Here is a 25,281-nt window from a genome sequence, read left to right on the forward strand (position 1 = left end):
AATGGTGAGGGTGAATCCAGCGAAATTTTTCTTTAGCGCGCTCGCCGCAGCTGATCCGAATCCCTCCGCCCGAATATCCCCCGCTTCCACGCACACGGCACACAGCACACTACCCTCCCGCTGCTATTGCTATCCAATCCCTCCCCCTCTCCCAGTGCCACTCTTTGTTTTCTTTGCCTCCCTCTCCTCCTCCACGGACCACGGCTGGGTCTGCCGCTCGCCCTCTTCTCTAGCAGCGTTGCACGGTTGAACGCGGCTGTTCGCTCGCTGGTATAGGCGTTGCGAGCAGGAGCAGAGGGCGGCGGCTGTGCCGAGCAGGACCGAACAAGGCGGCGGCGGGCGATTCCTCGAGCAATTTAGGTGAGAACTCTATCCCTTCCCGGTCTTCCTCTCCTTCATACGTTCTTGTTTGAGTCAAGAGCTCAGGAAGCTCGCAGTTGATGGCTATGTACGAAGGGGAGAAAAATGGATGTCTTAGAGCAACTCCGAGAAAAGTAGATTATAGGGGGTGGGATACTGGGATTTGAGGGTTTGTTGGACAGGTATGAGACATGGGAGGTTCTCTAATTTAGGGAGATCCCTCGTATGAGGTTTTGACTTTTGAGGGGTGAAAAATAAGGAGGCTGTTGAAGTTGCTCTTACAGTCTTAGTTTTGTTTTACTTATACCAAATTCGTAGGAAAAAAAATTCAATTAGGTGAAATCAACTACATGGCATGAAACCTTAGAATGAAGATCCATCATTTTACTATGCTGCGTGTATTCAGAATGAAGGTCAATCAAGTTTGCATGGTAGCCATATAAGAAATGGTCGAATTATGATTGTTTGTCAATGTCTTTCTTAAATCTGTCTGTATCTTCAAAATAAGTATCCACTTGCCTTACTTAGAAATCTTTGTCCGGCTTCTGATTATTCTCGCTGGTTGTTATGTGGAGCGGAACTGCACACAAAAATCCAGGGAGTATATTCGTGGAAAATATTGACCGAGTTCTGAGCAATGCTGGACATTATACCTACTTTTGTGGAGAAATCAAGTAGCTGATAGATATATATCCTGCATTTTTTTTTTTGCTTGTCACTATAAGTGGACAGAGTTGCTGGCTTCATCGAATGTAAAATCTAGATGATAACAATATGACTAATTTCTTTGCCTCTCCTCACTACCTCGTCTGGTTAAAGATACAACACGAGACACCAGTTAGATATGGTCTATAGTTACACTGCACTTTCAGGAACCTGATTAATTCACTGTGTTGCCTTTTCCCTATTTACTTTGTAATTTTGTGCTCTTCATGTTATTGCCATCTTGGATGAATTTATATATCATATACTCCCTCCGTCCCATATTAAGTGCCGAAATATTACATGTATCTAGACGCTTTTTAGATATAGATACATGCATATTTGGACAATTTTGAGTCACTTAATATGGAACGGAGGGAGTACTACATTGTTTTTTTCCCATTACTGATCACTAAACTATTTATGCTAGCTTTTGTAGGGTATCTGCATTATTATAGTGGACGAGAAACGATTATGAGAATGGCACATTTGGTCACTGACTGTAGTTTCAGCCCATCTCCTGCTGTTAAGACACACCCCAAATCACCAAATTACGGCCACAATGGCATCCGATTCCAAAATTCAAAATCTTCAAGTTCAAGTCTGATTTCCAAATCATGTTCCAAGAGATCAAAGAAGTTATTTGTTACTCATGCTAGTGCTTCTGTACAAGCACCTGCAGATAAAACACAAACACCTCTTACTGGTAGTCAGCAAGCATCTGCACATTCATCCTCTAAACCTAAAAAAGTTATGGTTATTGGTGGAGATGGATACTGTGGCTGGGCAACTGCTCTTCATCTCTCGAACAAAGGTTACGTGGTTGCTATTGTTGATAATCTTGTTCGACGCCTTTTTGACCATCAACTTGGCCTTGATTCACTTACTCCCATAGCTTCCATCCAAAATCGCATCCGCAGATGGAAATCTCTTACTGGCAAGACAATTCAGCTCTTCATTGGTGATATATGTGACTTTGAATTCCTTTCAGAAGCCTTCAAGTCTTTTGAGCCTGATTCTGCTGTCCACTTTGGTGAACAAAGATCAGCACCATATTCTATGATTGATCGTTCACGAGCAGTATTCACGCAGCACAACAATGTTATTGGAACACTTAACGTCTTGTTTGCCATGAAGGAGTTTAGTGAAGAATGTCATCTGGTCAAACTAGGAACTATGGGTGAGTATGGAACTCCAAATATTGACATTGAAGAGGGATTCATCACTATTACTCACAATGGAAGAACTGACACCTTACCGTACCCAAAGCAAGCCAGCTCCTTCTATCATCTAAGTAAAGTGCATGACTCTCACAACATTGCATTTACTTGCAAGGCTTGGGGTATAAGGGCCACAGATCTTAACCAAGGCGTCGTCTATGGAGTCAGAACAGATGAAACTGCTATGCATGAAGAGCTATCCAATAGGTTGGACTATGATGCAATCTTTGGGACAGCGCTAAATAGGTTCTGTGTTCAGGCTGCTGTAGGTCACCCGCTTACAGTTTACGGAAAAGGTGGTCAGGTATGTAATTATGTCTTAGTCGATAGTGCAATGAATGTAATTTCACACTTGATGTTTGTCTTGCTCTATATGTACTGTTCTGTATTAAAACTTCTCCTTCAGAATTAATGCATTTGGTTCCTAATGTATAATTTTATTTTGGAAGTTAAAATGCTAGTAAAGTAGCTTTTGCCTTTTTATTGCCTTGGAGCCTCAGCATGTCAGCTCATGGCCACCAATTACCGTTTTCTCATAACTTTCATGAACTCAAAAATCGGGAGTGAATTAAATAACCTTTGTGAGTACTGAAAGTGAGCATCATGCTCGTGCATATACTACATTATTTTTATTTTCTGATAACCCAACTGCGTGAACACATAATTGTTGCAACTTGTGTGTTGGCTGGAGACTGTTTTTAGTCTGCAGCTAAGCTTTGGAGTTTTTTCTTAGTCTAATTTTGTCAACCACACTGTTGAAAAATTAAGGTGCTAGATCTTCTTTCACTCGCACACACTGTAATTGGAGTACCTCATTCAAAAGGAACTATTCAATGGATTATGAACTACTATGTTTTTTTTTGCGCAAAATGAACAAGTACGTAGTAGGTACAAATTTTAACTCTGATCTTGTGCTTCTAGTTATGACTTCAAAACAAATCTTTTATGTCATCATCATCTGACATACAATGTACTGATCAAAGTTCTTGAACCACATATTCTCCAGACCCGTGGATACTTGGACATCAGAGATACTGTGCAATGCGTTGAGCTCGCCATTGCCAACCCAGCAAAACCAGGTGAGTTCAGAGTCTTCAACCAGTTCACAGAGCAGTTCTCCGTCAACGAGCTAGCCAAGCTGGTTACAGCCGCTGGAGCAAAGCTCGGGCTGGAGGTGCAGACCAAGTCGGTTCCCAACCCGCGTGTCGAAGCGGAGGAGCACTACTACAACGCCAAGCACTCCAGGCTCTCCGAGCTTGGGCTGGTGCCCCACCTGCTGTCGGACTCGCTGCTCGACTCGTTGCTCAACTTCGCTGTCCAGTACAAGGACAGGGTCGACACAGCGCAGATCATGCCCAGTGTGTCATGGAAGAAGATGGGTGCAAAACCGAAGACCCTCTCTGTCTAGTCTAGAGAGTGGGCAGCTTCCCTGTTGTATAGCGTATGGTGTCAACTATGACATTGACATTATATGTAATGTAGCAATAATAATGTGCGTTAGTTTAAAGCACGCCGTAGTGGAGGTGTGAGAATTGCTGTTACCATGTAAGATTTCATTTTTGCCCCTCGGGTGAGAACTGCAATTCAAGAGCATTTGTTCTTTTTTCATTCTTTTTTTGTGTTGGAAAAGAGCATTCTGTTTAGTTTCTGCTTCCGGGAAAATTACTCTAACCACTTGGAGATTCGGATCTCTTCATGGAATCTAGACGGTAAATTTTTCTGCTTTTCTCTACCAGTTACATGGGAGAAGTGAACAGGGCTGTGTGTCGGTTCAGTTCTGGTGACTTGACAGTAGGTTGTTGAAAGAAACCGTCACGCTGGACAATGCGATGAGAGGTGTAGGCGTAGTCAACTAGTCATTTTCGTGTGCACGTATTTCTCCACGGTTTAGCTGAGGCGGCTGGAGCACAGTTGTGTCGATGGATTTGTTGGTGGCTGAGCTTAGCCACGCACGCCTGTCTGTATGTGGATAGCCTACCTGGTGCTGAAATGACACGACCCCACGAGCAAGGTATACAAAAGAAAAAGGATAAATTGAGTGATGATTGGATAAATGATCGGCCATGTTTGGTGCCAAAGAAAAGAAAAATGATTTATCGGCCATGGCATCGTAATTGTGAAGAAAACAAATAACCCTGATATCGAAGTTCAGATAGCTGTTCTCTGAAAAAAGAAAAAAAAAAGTGGCTGAACAATAGACGAGTGTAAGTTTGGTCACTCAACTTAATGATTTGATCTCTCACCTCGCTTGCAGTTGTTTTGATCATGACATGTCAACGGCTTTATACAGAAATAATCAGGGGAAATTCAAAGAAAAAGTCAACGGTTGGTTGGAGGTAAATAAACTACTCCCTCCGATCCATATTACTTGTCTCAAATTTGCCCAAATATGTATGTATCTATGTTTAAAAAATGTCTAGATACAAGTAATATGGATCGGAGGGAGTCAATGATTTTAACTATTGAGGGACCTCGGTGCATCGAGAAACCAAAACTTAGACTCAAGACAAGGACAAGGAACCGAGAAATGCACCTTTTCTAACACCTATAAAGGCAAAAGTAGTACTCCCTCCGGTCGGAAATACTTGTCGAAATATTGCATGTATCTAGACGCTTTTGAAACATAGATACATCCATATTTAGACAAATTTGAGACAAGTAAAATGGGTCGGAGGGAGTAGTTTGATTGCACAGAATCAGAGCAACAGTTTTAATTGCAAAAGGTAAAAATTATGTGGCTTTATAGGTGTTAGAAAATAGTAATAATTTCTTTATATGGATGGGTCTCTGATGAAGACTTCTTTTCTTGATCTTTCGGTGAGTTCCTAAATCTTCCAATGGGATGTGACTCTCACAATTGAGGATAACAGCCATTAGGACCAACTAACCAAGTGATCGCTGAACCACAGCTTCGAGGTGTTATTAGTTTTGCCCAAGCCAAGCTGACCTGACCACTAGGGTCCGTCCCTGCAAGAATGGAAGAAAATCCAGCAAGAACAATGGTGCAAGCAATCTAAAAGTTGTAGATTTTTATTAAGCCAATATGTGGGGTTACATATAGAAGATCTAGCTATGGTTAATCCAACACAAGAGCAGACCACAAGCAGTAGATTCACTAGGAATTTTAAACTGAACTAAACATAACCAAACTCCTACATATGGAACCCCTCCTTCTATAGCCTAAATGGCTGCTACTAGGTCGGTTTGCTATAGTGCACGCTGCTATAGTGCAGCTAGCAGCAACTAGATAGAAATACTATTGAAAAGGAGGTTGTTCTATGTATATGGACAGTCAACAAAAGTGGACATTAAATCCTAGTGGCTAGCAGATTTTTCACTAGTTGCACCTTCATTTTTACCACATTCACATTGTGTTCTCTTCTTATGTAAAACTTGTGAATGCTGGTCTATCCTCGTATTCAGATTGGAGGGGAGTTGAAGCAATAGGAGGTGTGGCTGTATCAGAAGTGGCCATGTCCTCATCAGTCTCTAATTCTAATCCTGTATGGTAACGACCGAGTCCACGACAAGTTTTCATCTGGTCAAGATGTCGACAAGGATTGGTCAACCTAAGAAAGTAAACTAGTCAAGCAATTCAACACTCAAGCGTAGAAGAATAAGGGTGAGTTTAGCATTGAGGTGGATTATAACAATCCAACTTTTCCAACCAGGTTTTGCATATTTTTGTGTTTCACTAACCAACTTATCTCTGCTCTTGTGTATATTTCTCCACAGCAGATTATAAAGTAAGTTCAGCGCAGCAAAATTCAGCAATGTAAAACTGAACGTAAGACGTGTCCCTTGGTGATTTAGAGATTCTTACCCTTTTATCCTCTCACTAAATTGTACACATGGTCATTTTGTCATGGACACTAAGGTTATAAATGTTTCACAGTGCATGGTGTTGGACATTGTGTCGGTGGGGGGACCTTCGGTCTCTTAGACATATCTAGAAGTCTTTAGTAATATGAATCATGTGATTCTAGTCAGCAACGCTACGGCAGAGGTTGCGATGCCATTGAGACTAAAGGTTTTCTAGTTCTTTTTTTCCGTGGAGATGCCTTGTCCATGCAGTGCCAAGGTAGAGAGTTTCTCTGTCCGATCTTGCAAATTTTGGATTCGTGTCTTGATGGTTTTATTGGCACATTTTTTTGTGTGTGTTTTCAGTCCTTTTCTAGTGTTTTGACGAAGATCTTGTGGTTCGAGGACCTATACTTATAGGGAATTATCCTCAGCCAAAGTGCGTTCAACGTTCATGACTTCCTAATCTTTTTAGACGGCCGACTCAAAGGTTTTCTCAAAACTTTGAAGATAGTCAAGTTCGTTCAAGTGTTAAAGTCAGTGTCATTCCTCGAGTGTAGTTGCATTTTTACTTGGCAGCATTTCCCCTTCCAAATCTTCGATTTCTTCTAGCAGTTTCTTGTTGCATGAAAAGAGAAATTCATCTTTGCTGCTACTTTGGAGGTGAGGTCTGAAGACTCCGAACCGATCTAGTGACAAGTTGATGTTTGACCGTTCTTGGAAGTTTATCTAGAGTGAATTCCAATTTGCACTCTCAAGTTTCAGTTGACAGCTTTAATCCCATTTAATGAGATTTCTGTTTTTTTACCCCATTTAGCAAAAGTTCCGTCACTAATGACGCCATTTAAACTTTTAATCTGAATTCCTTTCTGTTTTGACAAGTGGATTGTGCAATTCAGTTCCACCCCATCGTCGTCAATGCTACCTAATCTGAGGCGGCTGCTGATCGCCGACGTGCCTCGGTCCTGAGACGTCTCATGGCCTCCCAATCCATCCATTCATGGCTTGGATTAGATCTCTCTTAATTTCTTCTCTTGGTTTTGGCCGTGAAGATTAATTCTTGGATTCTTTGAAGGATGCAGGTGTTGCACTAAGCGGTCCTGACTCTCCAAGCTTAAATGAGATTTCCATTTTTTTTTTCATTTTTGGTGAATTCAATTTACGAAAAAAATTAAATGGGATCATTTGTGCAAAAATTTACTAGATGGGGTAAAAAAACAGAAATATCACTAAATGACGTCCATACTATTAAAAAAAAACTGACAATGGGGGGTCAAAAATAAAATTCACCTTCTTATCTACGATAAGAATTAGATGGAATGTGTGTGTGATTTATTCAATGAAATATCATCATGTGTATAAGGTCATTATAGTACGTATGATTTTTAGACGAATTAGGTTTTATATTTCTTGTTTTTTAAGAATAAGAGGTTCCTAAGAAGTACTCCCTCCGTCCGGAAATAAGTGAGGTGGATTTGATTAAAAATTCATACAAATCCACGTCACTTATTTTAGGACAGACGGAGTACAATAAGAACAATGAAGTCTCTTCATTTCTTTTCCCGAGATGAAAAACTTCTGATTTTTGTTCTTCGTGATGGGCTCGGAGAACAAGCTCTCTTTTTCGGTTTCGACTCCGGCCGGGTCCGTTTTGTACAAGCTCTCCCCTCGGCCCTCGCTAAACCTCATAGTCATGGGCGAAGGACAAATTTTGAGGTAGGACAAACTACTATCCATATTTGATGTATTTGTTTTTTAGTTTTTAATAATTTTTATGACATTGTATTTTTCAATATTTAATATTTGAATATGTGAATTTGTATTAATTTTGGGAATCAATTTAATATTTACGAGTGCTCATAAGCAGGCGCCTATAATAAGTCTCATAGAGTAAAAAGCATAGGCAAATATATAGTTATATTTTTTGTATATGCCTCACCAAAATATGTATGCATTTTTGTAACGATCTGTGTGCTATGTATTTTGGCAATCTAATATTTCATAGAGGCCTATAACAAATAGATATGGATTGTTAACTCGGATTTTTATAACTGTTAATATATAGTTATTTTTTATTTTTTATTGTAGAAACGAGGCTCTTCTCAACAAAGATATTTTGTTGCATTAACAACACTATAAAACGTATAAAATAATATATGTATTGTGTATAAAATAATCGGCCAGGCCGGCCGTGCTAGGGTTCAACCTCAGGCCCTCGGACCGGCCCGGCACGGCACGGACCGTTTATATATTTTTCTTTTTTTAGATTAATACGTTTGGCCCATTAACGTTCTCAATTTTGATCAACCCAACTCATTTATACATTTGGCCATCGTCTCAACCAGTTTTGGTCCATTTTTATTTTTTTGCTGGGCCCGTTGGGCTTACCGGGCCTAGGTTGGCCCGTCTGGACTCGATTAGACCCCGAATCCGTTTTGCGGGCCCGTTGGCTGTCTGGGTCCTCCGCCCGAGCTCGTAGTCCCTTTCGGATTAGACCCCGAATCCGTTTTGTGCACTCTCCTCTCCCCTAAGCCCCAAACCCAATAAATTCCAACAGATCCACAGATCAGCCACCGCAGATCGAAAAGCGACACACACACGCACACCAGAGCGAGTTAATCCCCAAACAACCGGCGAGTTCCATCAGCAGCTTCGATCGACTCGGTGGTCGATCGATCGGGATCGGCTCCACGAGACCACGATGATGATGAATCCGGAGCTGATGCGTCTGGCGCAGGAGCAGATGAGCCGCATGTCCCCCTCCGTCCTCGCCAGGATGCAGCAGCAGATCATGGCCAATCCTGACCTAATCAAGATAGCATCCGAGAACATCAAGAACATGAGAACCGAGGACTTCGAACGAGCCGGTCAGCAGCTGAATCAAACAAGCCCAGAGGAAATGCTCGATATGATCGCAAAGATCGCCAGCGCTAAGCCCGAGGAATTCGCCGCCATGAAGGCCCAGGCCGACGCCCAGATGTCATACGCGGTATCTGGTGCCAAGATGTTAAAGCAGCAGGGGAACGAGCTCCATGGCCGCGGGCGGTACGCTGATGCTGCAGCCAAGTACAAGCTCGCCAAGGATAACTTGAAGAACATACCATTGGCATCGGCGGCTGGGCAGACTCTGCAGTCGCAGTGCGCCGTTAACTTGATGGCTTGTTATCTGAAAACAGGGAAGTTTGTGGAATGTGTAAATGAAGGTTCAGAGGTTCTGAGTTACGACGCTAGCAATGTCAAAGCGTATTACCGGAGGGGCCAGGCCTACAAAGAACTAGGAAACCTGGAAGCTGCTGTTTCCGACTTGAGTAAAGCCCAGGGAATTTGTCCAGAGGATAAAACAATTGCTGAGGTTCTGAGAGACGCTGAAGAAAAACTTGCAATGGAAGGGGGTGAAGCGAACCTGCCAAGTAAAGGAGTTGTGATTGAAGAAATTGTAGAAGAAGATGCTTCAGAGCCGTCAAGCACTGATCAACGGAGTTCATCTAGTGGGTACTCTGTTTCAGACCCACTTGAAGGAGCAGGAAACTCAGCACAATCGGAGTCTTTAGAAGATTTAAGAAATGATCCTGTTACAGTCAATCTGCAAGAAGCCATGAGAAAATCTATGAAAGACCCTGCAATGCGGCAGATGATGGCGTCCACGATGAAGAACATGAGTCCTGATCTGCTGGAGATGATGAGCGAGCAGTTTGGTATGAAGCTGTCGAAGAAGGACGCTGCCAAGGCTCAACAAGCTATGTCTTCATTATCTCAGGGCGATTTAGACAGAATGATGAATTTGGTGGATAGAGCACAGCAAGGAGTAGAAATAGCAAAGAAGACAAAGAACTGGCTGTTTGGCAGGAAAGGATTGGTCCTTCCTATTGCCATGCTCGCCGTGGCCTTCATTCTGCATTGGCTTGGATTCTAGATCGATCTTCTTTTTTGCGGGTAGACAATCTAGTTAACTCTGTTGCTTTCTTCTTGTACCCGTGTTTATTCTTACAAAAGTGTAAGACATGAGGCATTTATTTGTAAAGTCACGGAAAGTATTTGTTGTACTAGTAAGATTCTGGTGTTGTTGATTCACTGTCACACAGGGAACTTAATTAATGATGAGTCATTTAGTTTGTGCTTCACAACACGTGCATATGCATGCAACCTTGATAATTTTTTGTTGCCAAGTTTACACCTTGTTCAAGTCATCATATGATTTCCAAATCTAAATTGGTCATGACGTTCTCTCGTCACGATTTCTAATAGCGCAGTACAGTTTTTTTTTTGACCAAGATAGCGCAGTACAGTTATGAAAGCGATGGAGTAAAAAAAACGCAGCGACTAATGAGATTAGCTGTTTTTTCTTTTCTTTTTCCAGACATATAACTGTATGCAGGACACAAAAGTGTTGGGATCGGTGGCCAGATGGAGTTGGAACAACGAGTAGCACGTCGCGTGCCGGCTAAATCACCCCTTCCCCACGTTTAAAGAAAGTAGGCTTAAACAAACTGATCCTAGCTTATACCTTTCTTGTGTTATGGAGCATAGCATATGCTAGGAGCAGTATTATACTGTACTAGTACGGTTGCTGTCACATGCGTCATGGAGGAGGCACTGAGATTACATGAGCCAATTGGTTATGTGTCCTCCACCAACAACATAAATAAAAGAATGCCAGTACCCCGTTCCGATCCGTCCAGCTTCTGCTCTTAAAAATGCCGGGCAGGGACACTACTCCAACAACCACATTCTCGTGACTGCGAAAGAGCACCACTTTACTCGTTTCCGGAAAACAGCGTTTCAAACAGTTACTAGAACGGAAGGAGTAACATTTGACATCGCGCCCGTGGACTGAGACTGATGAGCCCCCTATAATTTCTTTCTGTGTGCATAACAGTAGTAGTAGTAGTATAAACGCTGCAGGTTGCCAGGTAGGGATTGGATTGGATGGCTACTTGGAAAAAAAAGAGCAAAGATCGCGTGCTGCTGGTACCACAGAATTTGACACCTACCTGCCCCAAGTAGCGGACACGCGAACAGAAACAGAAACCCAACACCTGGTACCACGATCATCCAGCCCATCTTGGCTGCACGAGCAGCAACGACTCGTCGTCGACGCGAAAAAGAGCACGATTACCCCAATCGGTATCACATGGCCATGGCCATGGCCGGCCGCTCCCCGTACCAAATCAAACTGGAGTACTCTAATTTCGTCGGACACCTTTTACGAATTATTACCCCACACCACACGTCCATCATTGAGCAATGCATCGCCGTTGCTAAGTTCAAAAGGGGAAAAAAGCAAGCAATGCCCTCGCTCGGTTCAAATTTTACCACCGCCCTGGCTGGGCAGCAGGCCGACCCGAGACGAGACGACGACCCCCGGCCCCCGCTTTCCTTCCTTTCCATTTCCCCTTCACCCAACCCAACGCCCCCGAAAAGCACCAGAAAACACGCCCGCAGCCTTCCGCGCTGCCGTTCCGCGGCTCCACTTCTCTCTTCTCCCCCTCTTCTCTTCTTCGGATCCCCTTTTGCAGTTCTCCCCCTCCGCCTCGCCCCGGCCGGCGGACGCGACGGCTCGGCCTGAATGGGGTACCTCTCCTGCAAGGCGGACTCGTCCGTGGCCACGTGCCGCTCCCTCACGGCCATCTCGCCGCTCCCCATCTCGCGCCGCTCTGGAAGGGGCGGCACCAGACCCAGGCGGCCCAGGCCCGCGGCGCTGCCTCCAGCCGCCGCCGCGCCGGAGATCGAGCGCTTCGCGTACGACGACCTGGAGGCCGCCACGTCCCACTTCGCCGACGCCGCGCTGCTCGGGAGGGGCAGCCACGGGGCGGTCTACAAGGCCGTGCTCCCCTGCGGCCGCGCCGTCGCCGTCAAGCGCCCGTCCCCTCGCCGCGCCGAGGTGGACAACGAGATCCGCATCCTCTCCTCCGTCCGCGGGCCGCGCCTCGTCAACCTCCTCGGCTACTCCGACTCCGGCCCGGACCCGCACCGCCGCCCGCGCCTGCTCGTCGTCGAGTACATGCCCAACGGCACGCTCTACGACCTGCTCCACTCCAACCCTCGCCCCCCCGGCTGGCCCCGCCGCGTCCGCCTCGCGCTGCAGACGGCCAGGGCGCTGCGGGCGCTCCACGACGCCGCGCCCGCGGTCATCCACCGGGACGTCAAGTCCGCAAACGTCCTCCTGGACGCCAACCTCGACGCGCACCTCGGCGACTTCGGACTCGCCCTCCGCGTGCCCAACGCCGCCGGCAATGCCGCTACGCAGGCGCCGGCCGGGACGCTGGGTTACCTTGACCCGGCCTACGTGACGCCGGAGAGCCTCAGCACCAAGACCGACGTGTTCAGCTTCGGGATCCTGCTGCTGGAGATCATGAGCGGACGCAAGGCCATCGACGTCCAGTACTCTCCGCCCTCCGTGGTCGAGTGGGCCGTGCCCCTGCTACGGAAGGGGAAGGTGGTTGCGCTCTTCGACCCACGGGTGGCGCCGCCCCGCGACCCAGTCACTCGGAGGGACCTGGCTGCGCTAGCCGCAAGCTGTGTGAGGTCTTGCCGGGAGCGACGGCCTTCGATGGCTGACATTGTTGAGCGGCTCATTGTCCTCAGCAAGGCGGTGTCTGCCAAGGTGTGGAACGGGATGGCAGTGGTCGGGAACCCTTGCGCCATCGTTGATGTTCAGAAAACCATCTCAAAGCGAGCTGCTGCATCAGAGAGGGAATCGACTTCAGCACTAGCATTTGATGATGATGAAAAGGAGTCAGATGCAGCCTTGGAGGAGCTGGTGCCATTGGTGGGTGCCAGGAAGCCACCGCGGCCATTGAACAATGGAAGGGTTTTCTCAGAGGCAGGGGATCGAGAGAGGAGAAATCTCTTGGAGCTGATGGCTCGGATTGATGGTGTCGCTGGCAAAAGATTTGGCATCACTCGGGCAAGAACAGTGCGTGCCACTAGTGATCTTATTGAAAAGGATGCGGTGTTGATTCTGAGGAGAAACCAAACTGTAAGAGTAGTTGAATCCGAGTCACTTGGTAAAGCTGAAAGGGTTTTACGTTTGGATGCAAAAATCAAGCATAAAGCGGGGAAGGAACAAGAGAAAACAGGTAAAATTGAAGAGAAAGCAGATGAAGTCCGAGAGAAGGCAGAGAAAATCCAAGAGAATGAAGGGAAAATGGAAGAAAAGGTACGGGAAATCCTACACAAAGCAGAAAATATTCAAGAAAAGTCAGGGCAAATCCTTGACAAAACTGAGAAAATCCAGGACACGCCAAAGGAAATCAAAGAGAACGCGGAGGTAGTCCAACTCAATGCAGAGAATATTCAAGACAAATCAGAGAAAATCCAATGCAAGATGGGAGAAAGTTAAAACTATACAACAGTTGTCAATGCATTACTGTTGGCAGCCGATTTCAGAGACAAAGATGATGAGATACAGATCTTATTCCTCTGGTGCTGTGATGGTAATATCTGTTCTATCTAAATAGAATGGCATGGTTGTGATGATTTGGCAGTAAAGATCTTGAATTCATATCCTAGCTATGTGATCCATGGTTTTGGAACGTTGGTGCTTTGCTGGCAATTTCATGAAGGTCACAACTCACAAAGTAGCTGTGATGTCCAAACTCTTAAGTCTGAACAAAAAGAACACAGTTCGGTAGGTCATCAGATCATATGGCGCTCTGGTTGTGTTAATGCCACTCACATTCCATGTAAGCAAGTGATATTCATTTTGCCGCTTCAAATCAAGTCTTGTGGAGCTCCAAAATTTTATCAGTTGAAGGCATGCCTTAGTTGAAATATAGGTTGTTGTAGATTTTTTGGAGCTTCCTTGATTCTTTTTTCCTGTTTCTGCATACAAGAATCACCAAGTGCTCCATGATTCGTATGTAAACAGGATAGCGGCTGGAGTGGGTATTAAGAGAGAAATTATTTTGGCATTTCCATCTTGAAAAGGTACATCAAGAACTGCTACCACGTTATACTCTTACTCCTCCATGTGCTAGACGTGCTATAGTGTTATACTGCCATTGGCACTGCTTCATTTGATTGCCTGTGTTGAAGAAAACCTCTACCAAGGATGAGCAGCTGTCCATTTTGTTGTTAGTTTAAATCTCAGTTATCACACTGTCCAAAACAATCCAGGCATGGTATTCATTCTCCCTCTTGCTCCAGAGGCATTCTCTTCAGTTTTCGCAGATGCAGCAGGCACAAATGTAACTGCAAGTGTTTTGTTTGTTTGCTTTGAAGAGCACCAATAGGTCGGCAAGAGTCCTGTTCAGACAGATTTCGATTGGGCGCCTCATTCTCATCTATATTTTGAATGGTGCATTCATTGCCAATATCATTCATCACATGGACTCTGGAACAACTGGGCATTGCCGTCCTTGCATATGAATGTTGTCCCCAGAGGCCTGCGTCATCACGTCGACTCAATGCACTCTCTTAATATGACATGGTAGGACATTTCTGCGATTTAAGTTCTCAGAAAATATGGCGGAAATGGCCACTCTGTTGTGGTTTATTCCTTTGTTCATTGAAGGGTGAGTGAAGGGGAAAAAAAATTCTTGGTAAGCCAGCAGAAGGGGGATACTGACATGATCTGCCCGAGAGCTCCAGATTGTGAACATCACAGTATATTCGCTTGATTTAAATCTGCATCTCGTTCAAAATGGCAATGGATTAGGAGTGCGGTACAGTAGTAGGTAAGAGTGAACATGGGAAGCAGATGCGTGGTACTCTGACCCATAACACTGTATACATGATACCCTTTGTTTCATCTTTCATGGAGGACAATGCATGCTGGCGGTAGGTATTGCAAATGTAAATATGCCGCGGTGTTGAATCCAGGAAAATCAAAGCAAAGGAGTATGAAAAACACAAGAGTTAAATGACTTGTCCTTTTGAGATTTTGCATGAACCGCACAAAAACAAGCTTCGAAAGTGTAATGCACTTGCACTTCAAACAAATACGAGGAAAATCCTCATGTAAGTTTCCAAGTTCTTGGGGTCAATACTTTATTCCAAGCTCCTCGGAATTGTCCGTATAAGATTCTAATCCTCCAAAACTCCTTGTCTTTTCATAACTAAGATGTGTTAACCTGACGCAGGTTAACCTGGCATAGAGCGTGAGTACGCTACAAGGCTACAGCCAAGTCGGCATCATCAAGAAACTAGACAAGTGGGCAATAACACAAGCATTTCCTGCAGCAATCCACAATCTGACAATCTCAAATATGGTCGAAGATTGATCCCTGATTGAGTGATTGATTGCCTCCATACCTTATCATGTATATACTCGTACGGACATTTGATCATGCAGGAACTGACCCACTCAGATAATTAGTTATCGTTAAAAAAATCTTGAAAACAGTATGTAACCACCATTTCAAATGATATATCCGGAATCATTCTCGTATATGTATGCTTCTGTGCTCGTGTCCATGATTACATACTTGACCCCTTTTTTCCCCTAAAAGACAAAACATACTTGACATTTTGTTGCCTTCTAATTTTCCGCACCTCATACGAAGACCTGTTTTTTCTATGCATGAAATCTTAATACCCACTCGGTTTCATAAAGGTTGGCACGGATTCGAATTATCTCTCTCCGATCCAAAACACAACTCATATAAATTTGTACATTTGGATTAAGACAGCTCTCGTTTCTAGTGTCCGACCACTCATATTGGCTCAATAGTAAATGGATGTGAATAGTTATTGGCCGGGTGCGGGTTTCAAGAAAAAAATGAGATGTATCGTGGAACAAATGAGAAAAATTTATATGAATTGTGTTTTAGAATTGAGTGAGTAGTTCAAGCCGTGCCCTTATGAAATGGAGGGAGTACCTTTTACCAAAAAAATGCGAGAAAAAAAAATATGAGAAAAGAAGATCAAAGTTTGTATTGTACCATTGTATCACTTCCAGTCTTCCTTTTTTTCTTCTTAATTATGCAGTTGGGAGATCACCACTCATGTAGGTCATGTCCATCGAAAAATTGTACTGCTGACACTCGACCAAAGGAGACCGTCTGGTGACCGATCACCCATATAGATGTTTTTCAGCTACCGTGCTCTTGTCGCGCTGTTTGTCAATGACAAGAGAAGAAAACTCGACAGGCCCTAGAAATTTCGTCAGGTCACATCTTTTTGTATCGTTGCAGTTGGTTCTATACAAGCCGTGACATGCCACTTGCCGGTGCGCTGGAGCAAGCAGCACCTTGGAAACCATGGGCCTGACCGTCATGCTGAATCGTCTGCGACTAGGGGCAGCGTGAATTGTTGGCCTGTCTGTTTGGTAAGTTTTGTTGTCCTTCGATTCAACCATGATCCATGAGTTGTATCTTATATTTGTCATTTTTTTTCCTTCTCATCTCACCCAACCCTGTCTGAAATGACGTAGACAGCTTATCCTGTTGGAATGAGGCAACATCAATAGGTTTTCTTCTTTCATTTATTTTTTGTTCCTAGGAATTCTTCTTCATTTCAGATTCTTCATTATTGTACTGGTGGTTTAAATACAGGCTATTATTATTCGGGTAGTTTGGACCATTACTTCTAATAGCAACTGGCGCAGTTGAGATGCATGTTTCTCGCAGTGTTACTTAGATATTAAAACAGCTCAATCAACTAATTTAGCAGATACAGCTCCTTGGTGTTCAATAATTAAAACAACAAGAAGAAAACAACTACTCCATACAGCAACAATCTGTTTAGCCTGGTGCGACATCATTAGGCAAGTGCAATACCATTTATTAACAACTCCAGATAGCACTTGCATAACATATCGTTCATAAGATCTCACAAAATACAGGAACTCAAGTGTTGGAAAGAAGGCAATAATCAAGATAACTCGTAGAGCTCCTATTAAGGCAACCGAGAGAAGAACTTGGGCAGCGAAGTTTCATTTGTCACCACACCATGTTTGTTGGAGTAGACGTCATTAACCATATTTTCCAGGTCCCCAACATCATCCATAGACACGGAGATGTACTCATTGAGGTTATTAGTGTTTCCATCTGCAACAGGTGGGAACCAAGTAAATAAAATATTGACTTGCATGGCAGCATAAGCGTGTTATAAATTCTTATACAAGTCAGACAACACAAGTCCTCTAGTCAAGATTAAGCATGGACTGTACAGATGTCATAATGATAAATTCAACAGACCACCGGAGATAATGTTGCTATGTTCCTGATAACTTTCTTACTTTTTTTAGCAGAAGATAATGTTGCCGTTTCATCATGTTATGTTTTTTATTCAGTCCAGCGTGTTGGTTATGTTCTGTATGTTGCTCGTCGCCGTGGGATGGCATGGCCGCTGATGAGCCTTGTGTGTTCTTCTTCACTTGTAGACATTGTTGTTGCTACAACTTGCAGTCGTGGGATGACACAGCTGCTCTTATTTTGTTAGTGATCAACTGTCAAAGCTCTTTTTATGTGTTGCATGCATGCATCCTGATGTCTGTTTGGTTTCCCAATGGCTGCTAAAAATTGCAATATCTTCTCCTGGAACCCCCGTGGGTTGAATTCAGGAGCTCGTCAAGATGCTGTCTGTGCTCTGGTCCGCAATGTTGCTGCCACCATTGTCTGTCTCCAAGAAACCAAACTCGATGCCATTGACTGTACGACTCTTACACGCACGCTTGGTCCTTCGTTCGTTGACAACTTCACTTACCTTCCGGCCGTTGGAACCCGCGGCGGCATCCTCCTTGCTTGCTCGGACGATCACTTCACTCTTTCTGATGTCACCCTTACTGCGCACACCATTTCTGCTACCATCTCTTCTCGGGAGGACGGCATGTCTTGGTCGATCACGGGCGTCTACGGCCCTCAAGGCAACGCCGAGAAAAGAGCCTTCCTGCAGGAGCTTCGGCTGCTTGCCAGCTCTATGCCCCCCTAGGTGGCTGGGTTTAGGAGATTTTAATCTCATTTACAAGCGCGAGGATAAAAACAACAACAATGTCAACCACCGGCTAATGGCCTTGTTCCGGAATGCTCTCAATGCTTCTCAGCTCAAGGAGATCAACCTCAATGGCCGTCGATTTACTTGGTCGAACGAACAAAGGAACCCCACCCTTTCTCACATCGACAGAGTGTTTTGCACGGTCGACTGGGAGACGACGTTCCCACACTGCTTCCTCAGACCGCTCTACACTGACATCTCTGACCATTGCCCGCTGCTCCTCCATGCCGACCTTTTCACTTCGAGATTTCACGGTTTCCAATTCGAGAACTTTTGGGCGAGTTTGCAGGAGTTTCCCGAGGTGGTTTCCATGGCTTGGGCCAAGCCGTGTTCCTCCACAAATCCTATTCGCCGCCTTCACATCAAGCTCTCTCGTACGGCGAAGGCTCTCAAAGCTTGGAACCGCTTGAAGATTGGCAACACAAAGCTTCAATTGGCCTTTGCCCGTGAGATCATTCTTCGTCTTGACACTGCTGGTGAGGTGCGAGACCTTTCCGACGAGGAATACGAGCTCCGAAAATTGCTTAAATCTCGTTGTCTTGGCCTCTCGGTGGTTGAGAGGGCTAAGGCCCGCCAGAGATCTCGTCTGAGGTGGCTTCGGCATGGGGATGCCAACACTAAGTTCTTCCACCTTCGGGCAGCAGCGAGACAAAGGAAGAACTACATTCAATCTCTGGTGACCGAACAGGGTACGGCCTTCTTGCGCGAAGACAAAGAAAAGATCATTCATGACCACTTCTGTGCTTCTTTGGGTACGACCTCCCCGCGTGGATCGGCTCTAAATTGGGAGGCCCTTGGTTACCAGCCCCTCGACCTCTCGGAGTTGGAGGCCCCTTTCTCAATGGAGGAGATTAAAGACACTATTTTTTCCATGCCTATTGACAAAGCGTCGGGCCCGGATGGCTTCACGGGCCTATTCTTTCGCTCTTGCTAGGATGTGATAAAAGAAGATATGACATTGGCGTTCTCTCGCTTGCACTCTCTTCAGTACGATGGCTTCGATCTCCTAAATACGGCCAATATTGCTTTGCTCCCAAAATCTTGTGATGCCGTTGCGATTTCCCACTACAGGCCGATTAGCCTTGTTCATGCCGTTGCAAAGATTTTTTCCAAGCTCCTCACGAATCGGCTCACTCCGAGACTTGACGATCTTGTCTCCGCTGCCTAGAGTGCCTTTATCAAACGGCGTTGCATTCAAGACAATTTCCTCTACGTCCAAAACATGGTCCAGTCCTTTCAAAAGTCCAAGTCACTAGCTCTTTTTCTCAAGCTTGATATTGCTAAGGCTTTTGACACTGTCAATTGGGGTTACCTTTTGGAGGCTCTTTCAGCTCTGGGATTTGGTGGTCGTTGGCGCGAATGGATTTCTCTTCTCTTCACCACGGCCACGTCTCGCCCTCTCCTCAATGGCTTGCCGGGTGAGAATTTTTCGCACCGTCGTGGCGTTCGGCAAGGCGACCCGCTGTCCCTCATGCTCTTCATCTAGCGATCGATCCTCTGCACCGGCTCTTCCACCTCACCTCGCAGCAGCAGGTTCTTTCTCCTTTGCCGTTGCGCTCAGCAAAGCTTCGAGTCTCTCTCTATGCGGATGATGCGGCGATCTTCATCAACCCCACCGCTCAGGACTTGTACGCCACCCAATGCATCCTTGAGTCCTTTGGTCAGATTTTAGGTCTCGTTACGAACTTCTCAAAGTCCTCTGTGCACCCCATCTGTTGCGATCACTTGGACCTTGACCAGCTGCTCCTCCCTTTCCCAGGCAGCCGCATGGGTTTCCCATGCCGTTACCTGGGTCTGCAGCTTCATGTTCGCAAGTTGAAGCGGATCCATGTCCAGCCCCTCATCGATAGACTTGCGGCTCGCTTGCCGAGGTGGAAGGGGGGCATGCTTGCGTCAGCTGGCAGGCTTACCTTGGCCAAGGCGGTCCTTTCGGCCATTCCGATCTTCCACATTACGGTGTTCCCCATTGCCAAGTGGGCCATCAAGAAGATGAATAAAATCACTCGGTCGTTTCTTTGGAAGGGAAAAGAGGAGGCGAATGGTGGTCATTGCCTGGTCAATTGGTCAAAAGTTTGTAGGCCAAGAAACCTCGGAGGCTTGGGCGTCCCTGACTTGGAGAGATTCAGTCGTGCTTTGCGTTTGCGTTGGCTTTGGTTCGAGTGGACTTGCCCGAACAAGCCGTGGGTTGGTACTCCCCCTCCGGTGAACAAGTGCGATCGTGCCCTCTTCTCTGCCTCCACTGTGGTGCATATTGGGGATGGTCGTAAGGCCACCTTCTAGCATGACTCTTGGCTTGATGGTGTTGCTCCTAAGGTCATCGCTCCTACCATTTTTGCCATCACTAGGAAGAAGAACCGCACTGTTCATGATGATCTCACTGACGGGGCTTGGATCCACGCCCTTAGGGGCAAGATCTCCAACGAGGTGCAGCTTGACGAGTTCGTCTCCCTTTGGCAGAGGCTTCAGGTCGTGGTCTTGCACCCTGACACCCCCGATTCCATCACTGGCGTTGGACGTCCGATGGCATCTACACCTCTAGCTCGGCGTACAAGGCCCAATTCCTTGGCTCCATCCATGCCCAACACATTAATATTGTTTGGAAAGCAAAGGCTGAAAACAAGTGTAAGTTCTTTGCATGGCTCCTCGCTCAGAACAAGATTCTCATCGCCGATAACCTCGTCGTTACGGGCTGGCCACACACTCCGGGTTGCTCCCTTTGCACCGAGCCTCGTGAGACCGGGACGCATATCTTCCTTCGTTCCCCTTCGCTCGCCAGGTGTGGCATACTGTCCTCGGCCACTACGATCTCAACATCCTTCGACAAGTCAATCTCTCGGACTACAATGACACTATTGCGTGGTGGATTCCTGCCTCCAAGGCGATCGACAAGAACAGAAGACGTGAATTTAATGGGGTGGCTACTTATATCATGTGGAACATCTGGAAGGAGCGCAACAGGCGTATTTTTCAGGCTGTGGCCGCCCCAGCTTTTGTCGTCGCCATGATGGCCTGTGACGCTATCGACTCTCATAAGCTTGATTTCTCCCCCCTGACAGCGTAGTCGGGTCGGTTCGGTGTTTTCTCCGCCCTATCGGTCAACTGCGCTTGTTCCGATGGGGCGGCGGTTTCTCTTTCGTTTTTGGCTTTGACTTGTGTTGAGACCTCGGTCTCTTGTACATTACTTTCTTCTTTCTCCTAATATTGCATGGCAGAGCTCCTGCCTTTCTCGGGAAAAAAAAAACTTTCTTACTGCTTCTCATTGTATGTCCAGATGTGTAAACATTCTATGCACGACCTATTTTTATACCTTCCGCAACAATTGGTTCGTATTTTGGGGGCAACTCTATCCAATTCCCCATGGGGTCCTTCATGTGACTTCTATCTGATGCAAAGGACCGAAGAAATACTGGACAGTGAACTACACGGAAAAGCCTGTAAACAGTAGATGGCAAGTAGTTAGTACTTAGTACTGATTTTCAGCCAAAGCATTTTTGCTCTCGCACAAAGAAACGAATCCCTATTTAGATATAGAGAAAAGCAATGGAGAAGGTTTGATCTAACCTAGGATGGGAACATAAGTAGCAATATCTACTTTACCTTGTATCACTGTAACAAACATAGGCTATGCTGTCCTCCATTGGTCAATAATAACACTTCTTTTTTGAAACAGAGGATACCACAGTATTATTTTACACGCACAAAAAGAATAAATCTAAATTGTGGTAGTAATAGTATGCAACAGTGATAACTTCGATTCCACCTATATGTAGTGGTTGAGATACAGTTTACATGTAATCTTGCATGGACGCTATAACAATTTGCAATCACGAATGCAACTACAATGCTGATGCATTTATAAATCAGCAAGGGCCTCTTAATACTGCAAAGGATGCATGTTAACTCCTAACTCCTAAACCTTCAAACAATCTCCCCATCCACTACACACATATTTCATGTAAAAATAGCAACTTCTTGGTCAACTGTGTAACACATACATAGCCAAGAAGTTGCTATTTTTACAGAAGGCTACACATATAAGCTTTATATAACTGGATACTACCTAGTTTTGCAAAAGTAGAACCAAAAGCAACAGAATTACCTTCTATAGATGGAGTCACCAAATGATAGCGGTTTAACAGCATCAGAAACATACTGGATGAATGGACAAGGGAAAGGAAGACTGGAGTCCACATCCCACACAAGATCGGGAACTTCTCCTTTGTTTCGCCTAGACTTCATATGCACAGCAATAAGTAGGTACCACAAGATAATAGTTCATACAAAATACAATGCTTTTATGTTACCATTACATCTTAACCTCGATCCATAATAAACCTGAGCACTAATAATGACATATCAGAATTCTACATCATCAATCACATCTTCACTCTACCATCTGTTTATCATCCTACGGACACAAATAAGCATAACAGAAAAAAAAAAGAGAAGGGAACACGTACATAAAAAAAAAATCTAGATGAAAAGGTCTACCATACTTACAGGATGAATTTCATTTGTCAAACCAAACAACACATGGTAAATGGGATGTTTGGTTGGCCACCGCAATAAATTAGGTGAGTCCATGCCAAGCATGCGGCGGATGACATAAACCGAATTGTTACCCAAATAGTCAAACTAGCCAAAATTTGTTGGGGCTAAGCGTGGTGAAGAATCAAACATGCCCTTACTCCTAAGTTATTTCTCATGATTAAGGTTTCACGCTTCATGTAAAATTTCACGCAATTCATAAAAAAAGAATTAAATTCTTGCACAGCTCAATCATAGAACAAATCTAATGCAAAATGTGACAATAGTCCAATTTAGCTTTTACCTGGATACAGATTACATGATAATCCCACAAGACAAATCCATCATTAGTACGACTTGCTTTCTGATACCAAAGAGGAACCTGGCAATGAAAAGAAAATACATTTAAAACCATAATAACTTAAAAAAAGGGCTAACTGCACTGAAAAAGGAGCTTGAAAACAAAAGGAAGTAATTCACATGCTAAAAGAGTAGAAGCATAGTACAGAAGACACGATAAGTTCACCTTCTTTTCCTCATTTGATATGAAAACAGCGTAAAGGTCAGTGCCCGCAGGATCAGCAAGTCCAGCTCTAATCAGTTCCTTACATAGCAAGTACACATTTTCTTCACTGCACAGTGGAAATGAAATCTAGCTGTCATTCAGTGAATAAAAATAGCAAATGATAGCTTTTTAATCACAATATTTGTATAACCCCGAGGGATAAACATCAATAATTCAACACACAAGAATGAAATAAGGGAATCTGTAGGGCCTGGACGGGGTAACCCTGGACCAAGAAGGAAAGAGGGCAGGAGATACTAGATTGAAAATTATTCTGGCTTGCATATTGATACATTGACTGCCCCTTATAGACAGGAGGATTACTTGGCCCTCAAGAGAGGATCTCATCTGTAACTCTTGACATGTTGCATGTTTTAGTAGTTACTTTATAGCTACAAATTTCTGTATTATCTCATTCCTAGGACCTAGCAAGTGCCAAATTTGACTACAATGGTTTCATTCAAGGAAGTCAATTAATCATGGTGAACATGTGATTGATGTTACAGTCACTGCGATTTTCTATAGTGGTTTGTGGGCTTCGCCACAATGATTTATCTGCAAATGGCTAACAATCAGCGATACCCCACACAATAGTTTGAAAACATGCAACAATATTGAGTTCTTCTGAACATCAATACTGTACATATTACATCTAGTTTAATTTTCTACTTGCTGTGACAAAAAGGAAAATTTAGTGGAAAACAGTAGTCATTTCACCATATATTACTAACAAAACCCCATCAGTCAGTCACCAATTACAAGTAGAAAAATGTGGCTTACTTAACATTATCATTATTACATTACAAAAATAACAATTTAGCTACCACTGTTTATAGTTCGGTTTTTTTTGGCAAGAACCAGGGAGAGCGAATGCATTCTGGTATGGCGTTTGAGACCACGAATAGGGTCCTATATCTCTGGTATCCATTCCTATTTAGCATATCAATGACACATCCTCAAGTATCTTCACAATGATTCAGTAAAATCTTTATCTTTATTGGAAATAAGTGGACAGCCAGACAGGGAAGATTTACCCTCATCAGAAAAAAAAAATCACCTCATACCAAGAATCTCGTGCTAGAGCACGACGGGAAGAATTAGGTATACATAGTCGAGCCAGGATTGTGCCAATTGCATATCAAGAAAGGGCAGAGGGACCGGTTACCAGTAAAACGGGGTGTGGGTGAAGGAAGCGGCATCATGAAGCGGATCGCTCGGTTCCGCGGGATGGATAGGGTGAGGGGGAGGAAAGAGGTTTGCGCCGGCGGCGGCTGCTCCGTCGTCAGCCATGGCGATTGGCGTCGCTTGCTTGTCCAGGCGACGGGTTCGCCAGTCAAATGTGGGCTTGGCAAGCTAACGTAAGCATGGGCCATGGGCTTATTTTTTAGCCTCTCTCTCTCAGGCCTTCTGACTGTGCTGGTCCCGTACAACCGTGGACCTCTCAGTTTGGAATCGTGGAGCTGTGCATCCAGCGAGGTAAAAATTCCATGGCCCAAGTTTTGGTACGAAAATGAGGAAAAGTTCATAACCAACCCGTACTTATGTGTTATTCTTTTTCAGGATATGTTGTTATTTTTATGTGATGTTGTGGTTTATAATGTGTTGATGTTTACAATATTCACATGTAGTTTATGAGAAAAGTAGTGTAGCGTTGTTTATGAGAAAAGTAGTGTAGTGTTGTTTATGAGAAAAATAGCATTGCTCCTAAGAAAATATGTTGTTATGAGAAATATCATGTTGTTTATGACCACGTGACCAAATCTAAGATGGTATTTTACCCGCAGATACCATCTTCACGGGTGATGTATATGAAGAAAAGTTGTACCCGGCGGCACTTTGCTACACTTCAATTACCCTTCTGGTCTCCTCTAATCTTTATTTTCACTTCTGCCTGCCGAATTGGCATGGCAACCATTGACGCCACAAACACGTCGGGACGCCTCTCTTGTCGGCACCTTCTTCTTGGAGGTGACGGATATAGACAATAAGATGCGCCTTGTTCTCTGAGGTGAAAGTCACAGAGAAAAATGCGTGCCCTTGACACCGACGTACTTCCAGCACTTGGCCGTTTTGTATGCTTGATACATCTTTTGTGCAAATGTCTCGTGAGTGGACTTGGGAAACAAGCTGTGTCATGGATAAGCATATATCATAAGCTTACATTTATAA

The 25,281-nt window shown here is 44.6% G+C and overlaps 4 protein-coding genes and 1 long non-coding RNA gene across 7 annotated transcripts; 4 read left to right on the top strand and 1 right to left on the bottom strand.

The window, feature by feature from the left end:
* The first annotated feature begins 83 nt into the window (after window positions 1-83).
* LOC100840118 (UDP-sulfoquinovose synthase, chloroplastic) lies at window positions 84-3,893 on the top strand. 2 transcript variants are annotated; one of them, XM_003568505.4, is made up of 3 exons: window positions 84-360; window positions 1,493-2,586; window positions 3,289-3,893. In XM_003568505.4, exons 2-3 carry the CDS (start codon window positions 1,537-1,539, stop codon window positions 3,688-3,690), a joined length of 1,452 nt encoding a protein of 483 aa, XP_003568553.1. In that variant the 5' UTR covers window positions 84-360; window positions 1,493-1,536; the 3' UTR covers window positions 3,691-3,893. The 2 variants fall into 2 exon arrangements, with proteins under 2 accessions (XP_003568553.1, XP_010231460.1); XM_010233158.3 differs by having other exon boundaries at window positions 1,502-2,586.
* A 4,737-nt stretch (window positions 3,894-8,630) lies between these two features.
* On the top strand, window positions 8,631-10,174 carry LOC100842433 (outer envelope protein 61). The gene has a single exon (XM_003566255.4). It carries the CDS (start codon window positions 8,785-8,787, stop codon window positions 9,994-9,996), a length of 1,212 nt encoding a protein of 403 aa, XP_003566303.2. The 5' UTR covers window positions 8,631-8,784; the 3' UTR covers window positions 9,997-10,174.
* Window positions 10,175-11,440: 1,266 nt separating this feature from the next.
* Window positions 11,441-15,474, top strand: LOC100840422 (serine/threonine-protein kinase-like protein At3g51990). Its single transcript, XM_003568506.4, has 3 exons — window positions 11,441-13,768; window positions 13,954-15,044; window positions 15,167-15,474. Exon 1 carries the CDS (start codon window positions 11,650-11,652, stop codon window positions 13,423-13,425), a length of 1,776 nt encoding a protein of 591 aa, XP_003568554.1. The 5' UTR covers window positions 11,441-11,649; the 3' UTR covers window positions 13,426-13,768; window positions 13,954-15,044; window positions 15,167-15,474.
* Window positions 15,475-15,634: 160 nt separating this feature from the next.
* Window positions 15,635-25,281, top strand: LOC112271126. The gene is made up of 2 exons (XR_002964017.1): window positions 15,635-16,353; window positions 24,897-25,281. It is a non-coding gene; the product is annotated as an uncharacterized LOC112271126 (long non-coding RNA).
* LOC100841030 (protein N-terminal glutamine amidohydrolase) lies at window positions 16,661-24,483 on the bottom strand. 2 transcript variants are annotated; one of them, XR_002964016.1, is made up of 6 exons: window positions 24,278-24,424; window positions 23,074-23,179; window positions 22,852-22,929; window positions 22,120-22,248; window positions 21,328-21,452; window positions 16,661-17,074 (listed from the first exon to the last, which is right to left on the bottom strand). XR_002964016.1 is itself a non-coding variant. In XM_003568508.4 (6 exons), exons 1-6 carry the CDS (start codon window positions 24,400-24,402, stop codon window positions 16,923-16,925), a joined length of 720 nt encoding a protein of 239 aa, XP_003568556.1. In that variant the 5' UTR covers window positions 24,403-24,483; the 3' UTR covers window positions 16,661-16,922. The 2 variants fall into 2 exon arrangements, 1 of the variants encoding a protein (XP_003568556.1); XM_003568508.4 differs by having other exon boundaries at window positions 22,120-22,253; window positions 24,278-24,483.

The sequence above is a fragment of the Brachypodium distachyon genome, chromosome 2 (assembly GCF_000005505.3).
Source record: "Brachypodium distachyon strain Bd21 chromosome 2, Brachypodium_distachyon_v3.0, whole genome shotgun sequence".
NCBI lineage: Eukaryota > Viridiplantae > Streptophyta > Magnoliopsida > Poales > Poaceae > Brachypodium > Brachypodium distachyon.

Coding starts and splice junctions, on each gene's coding strand:
- LOC100840118 (XM_003568505.4), top strand. CDS start 1,537: ATGAGAATGGCACATTTGGTCACTGACTGTAGTTTCAGCCCATCTCCT. Junction 2,587..3,288: donor TTTACGGAAAAGGTGGTCAG/GTATGTAATTAT, acceptor CATATTCTCCAG/ACCCGTGGATACTTGGACAT.
- LOC100842433 (XM_003566255.4), top strand. CDS start 8,785: ATGATGATGAATCCGGAGCTGATGCGTCTGGCGCAGGAGCAGATGAGC.
- LOC100840422 (XM_003568506.4), top strand. CDS start 11,650: ATGGGGTACCTCTCCTGCAAGGCGGACTCGTCCGTGGCCACGTGCCGC.
- LOC100841030 (XM_003568508.4), bottom strand. CDS start 24,402: ATGGCTGACGACGGAGCAGCCGCCGCCGGCGCAAACCTCTTTCCTCCC. Junction 23,180..24,277: donor ACCCACACCCCGTTTTACTG/GTAACCGGTCCC, acceptor TCCACTGTGCAG/TGAAGAAAATGTGTACTTGC. Junction 22,254..22,851: donor ATCATGTAATCTGTATCCAG/GTAAAAGCTAAA, acceptor GTGCATATGAAG/TCTAGGCGAAACAAAGGAGA.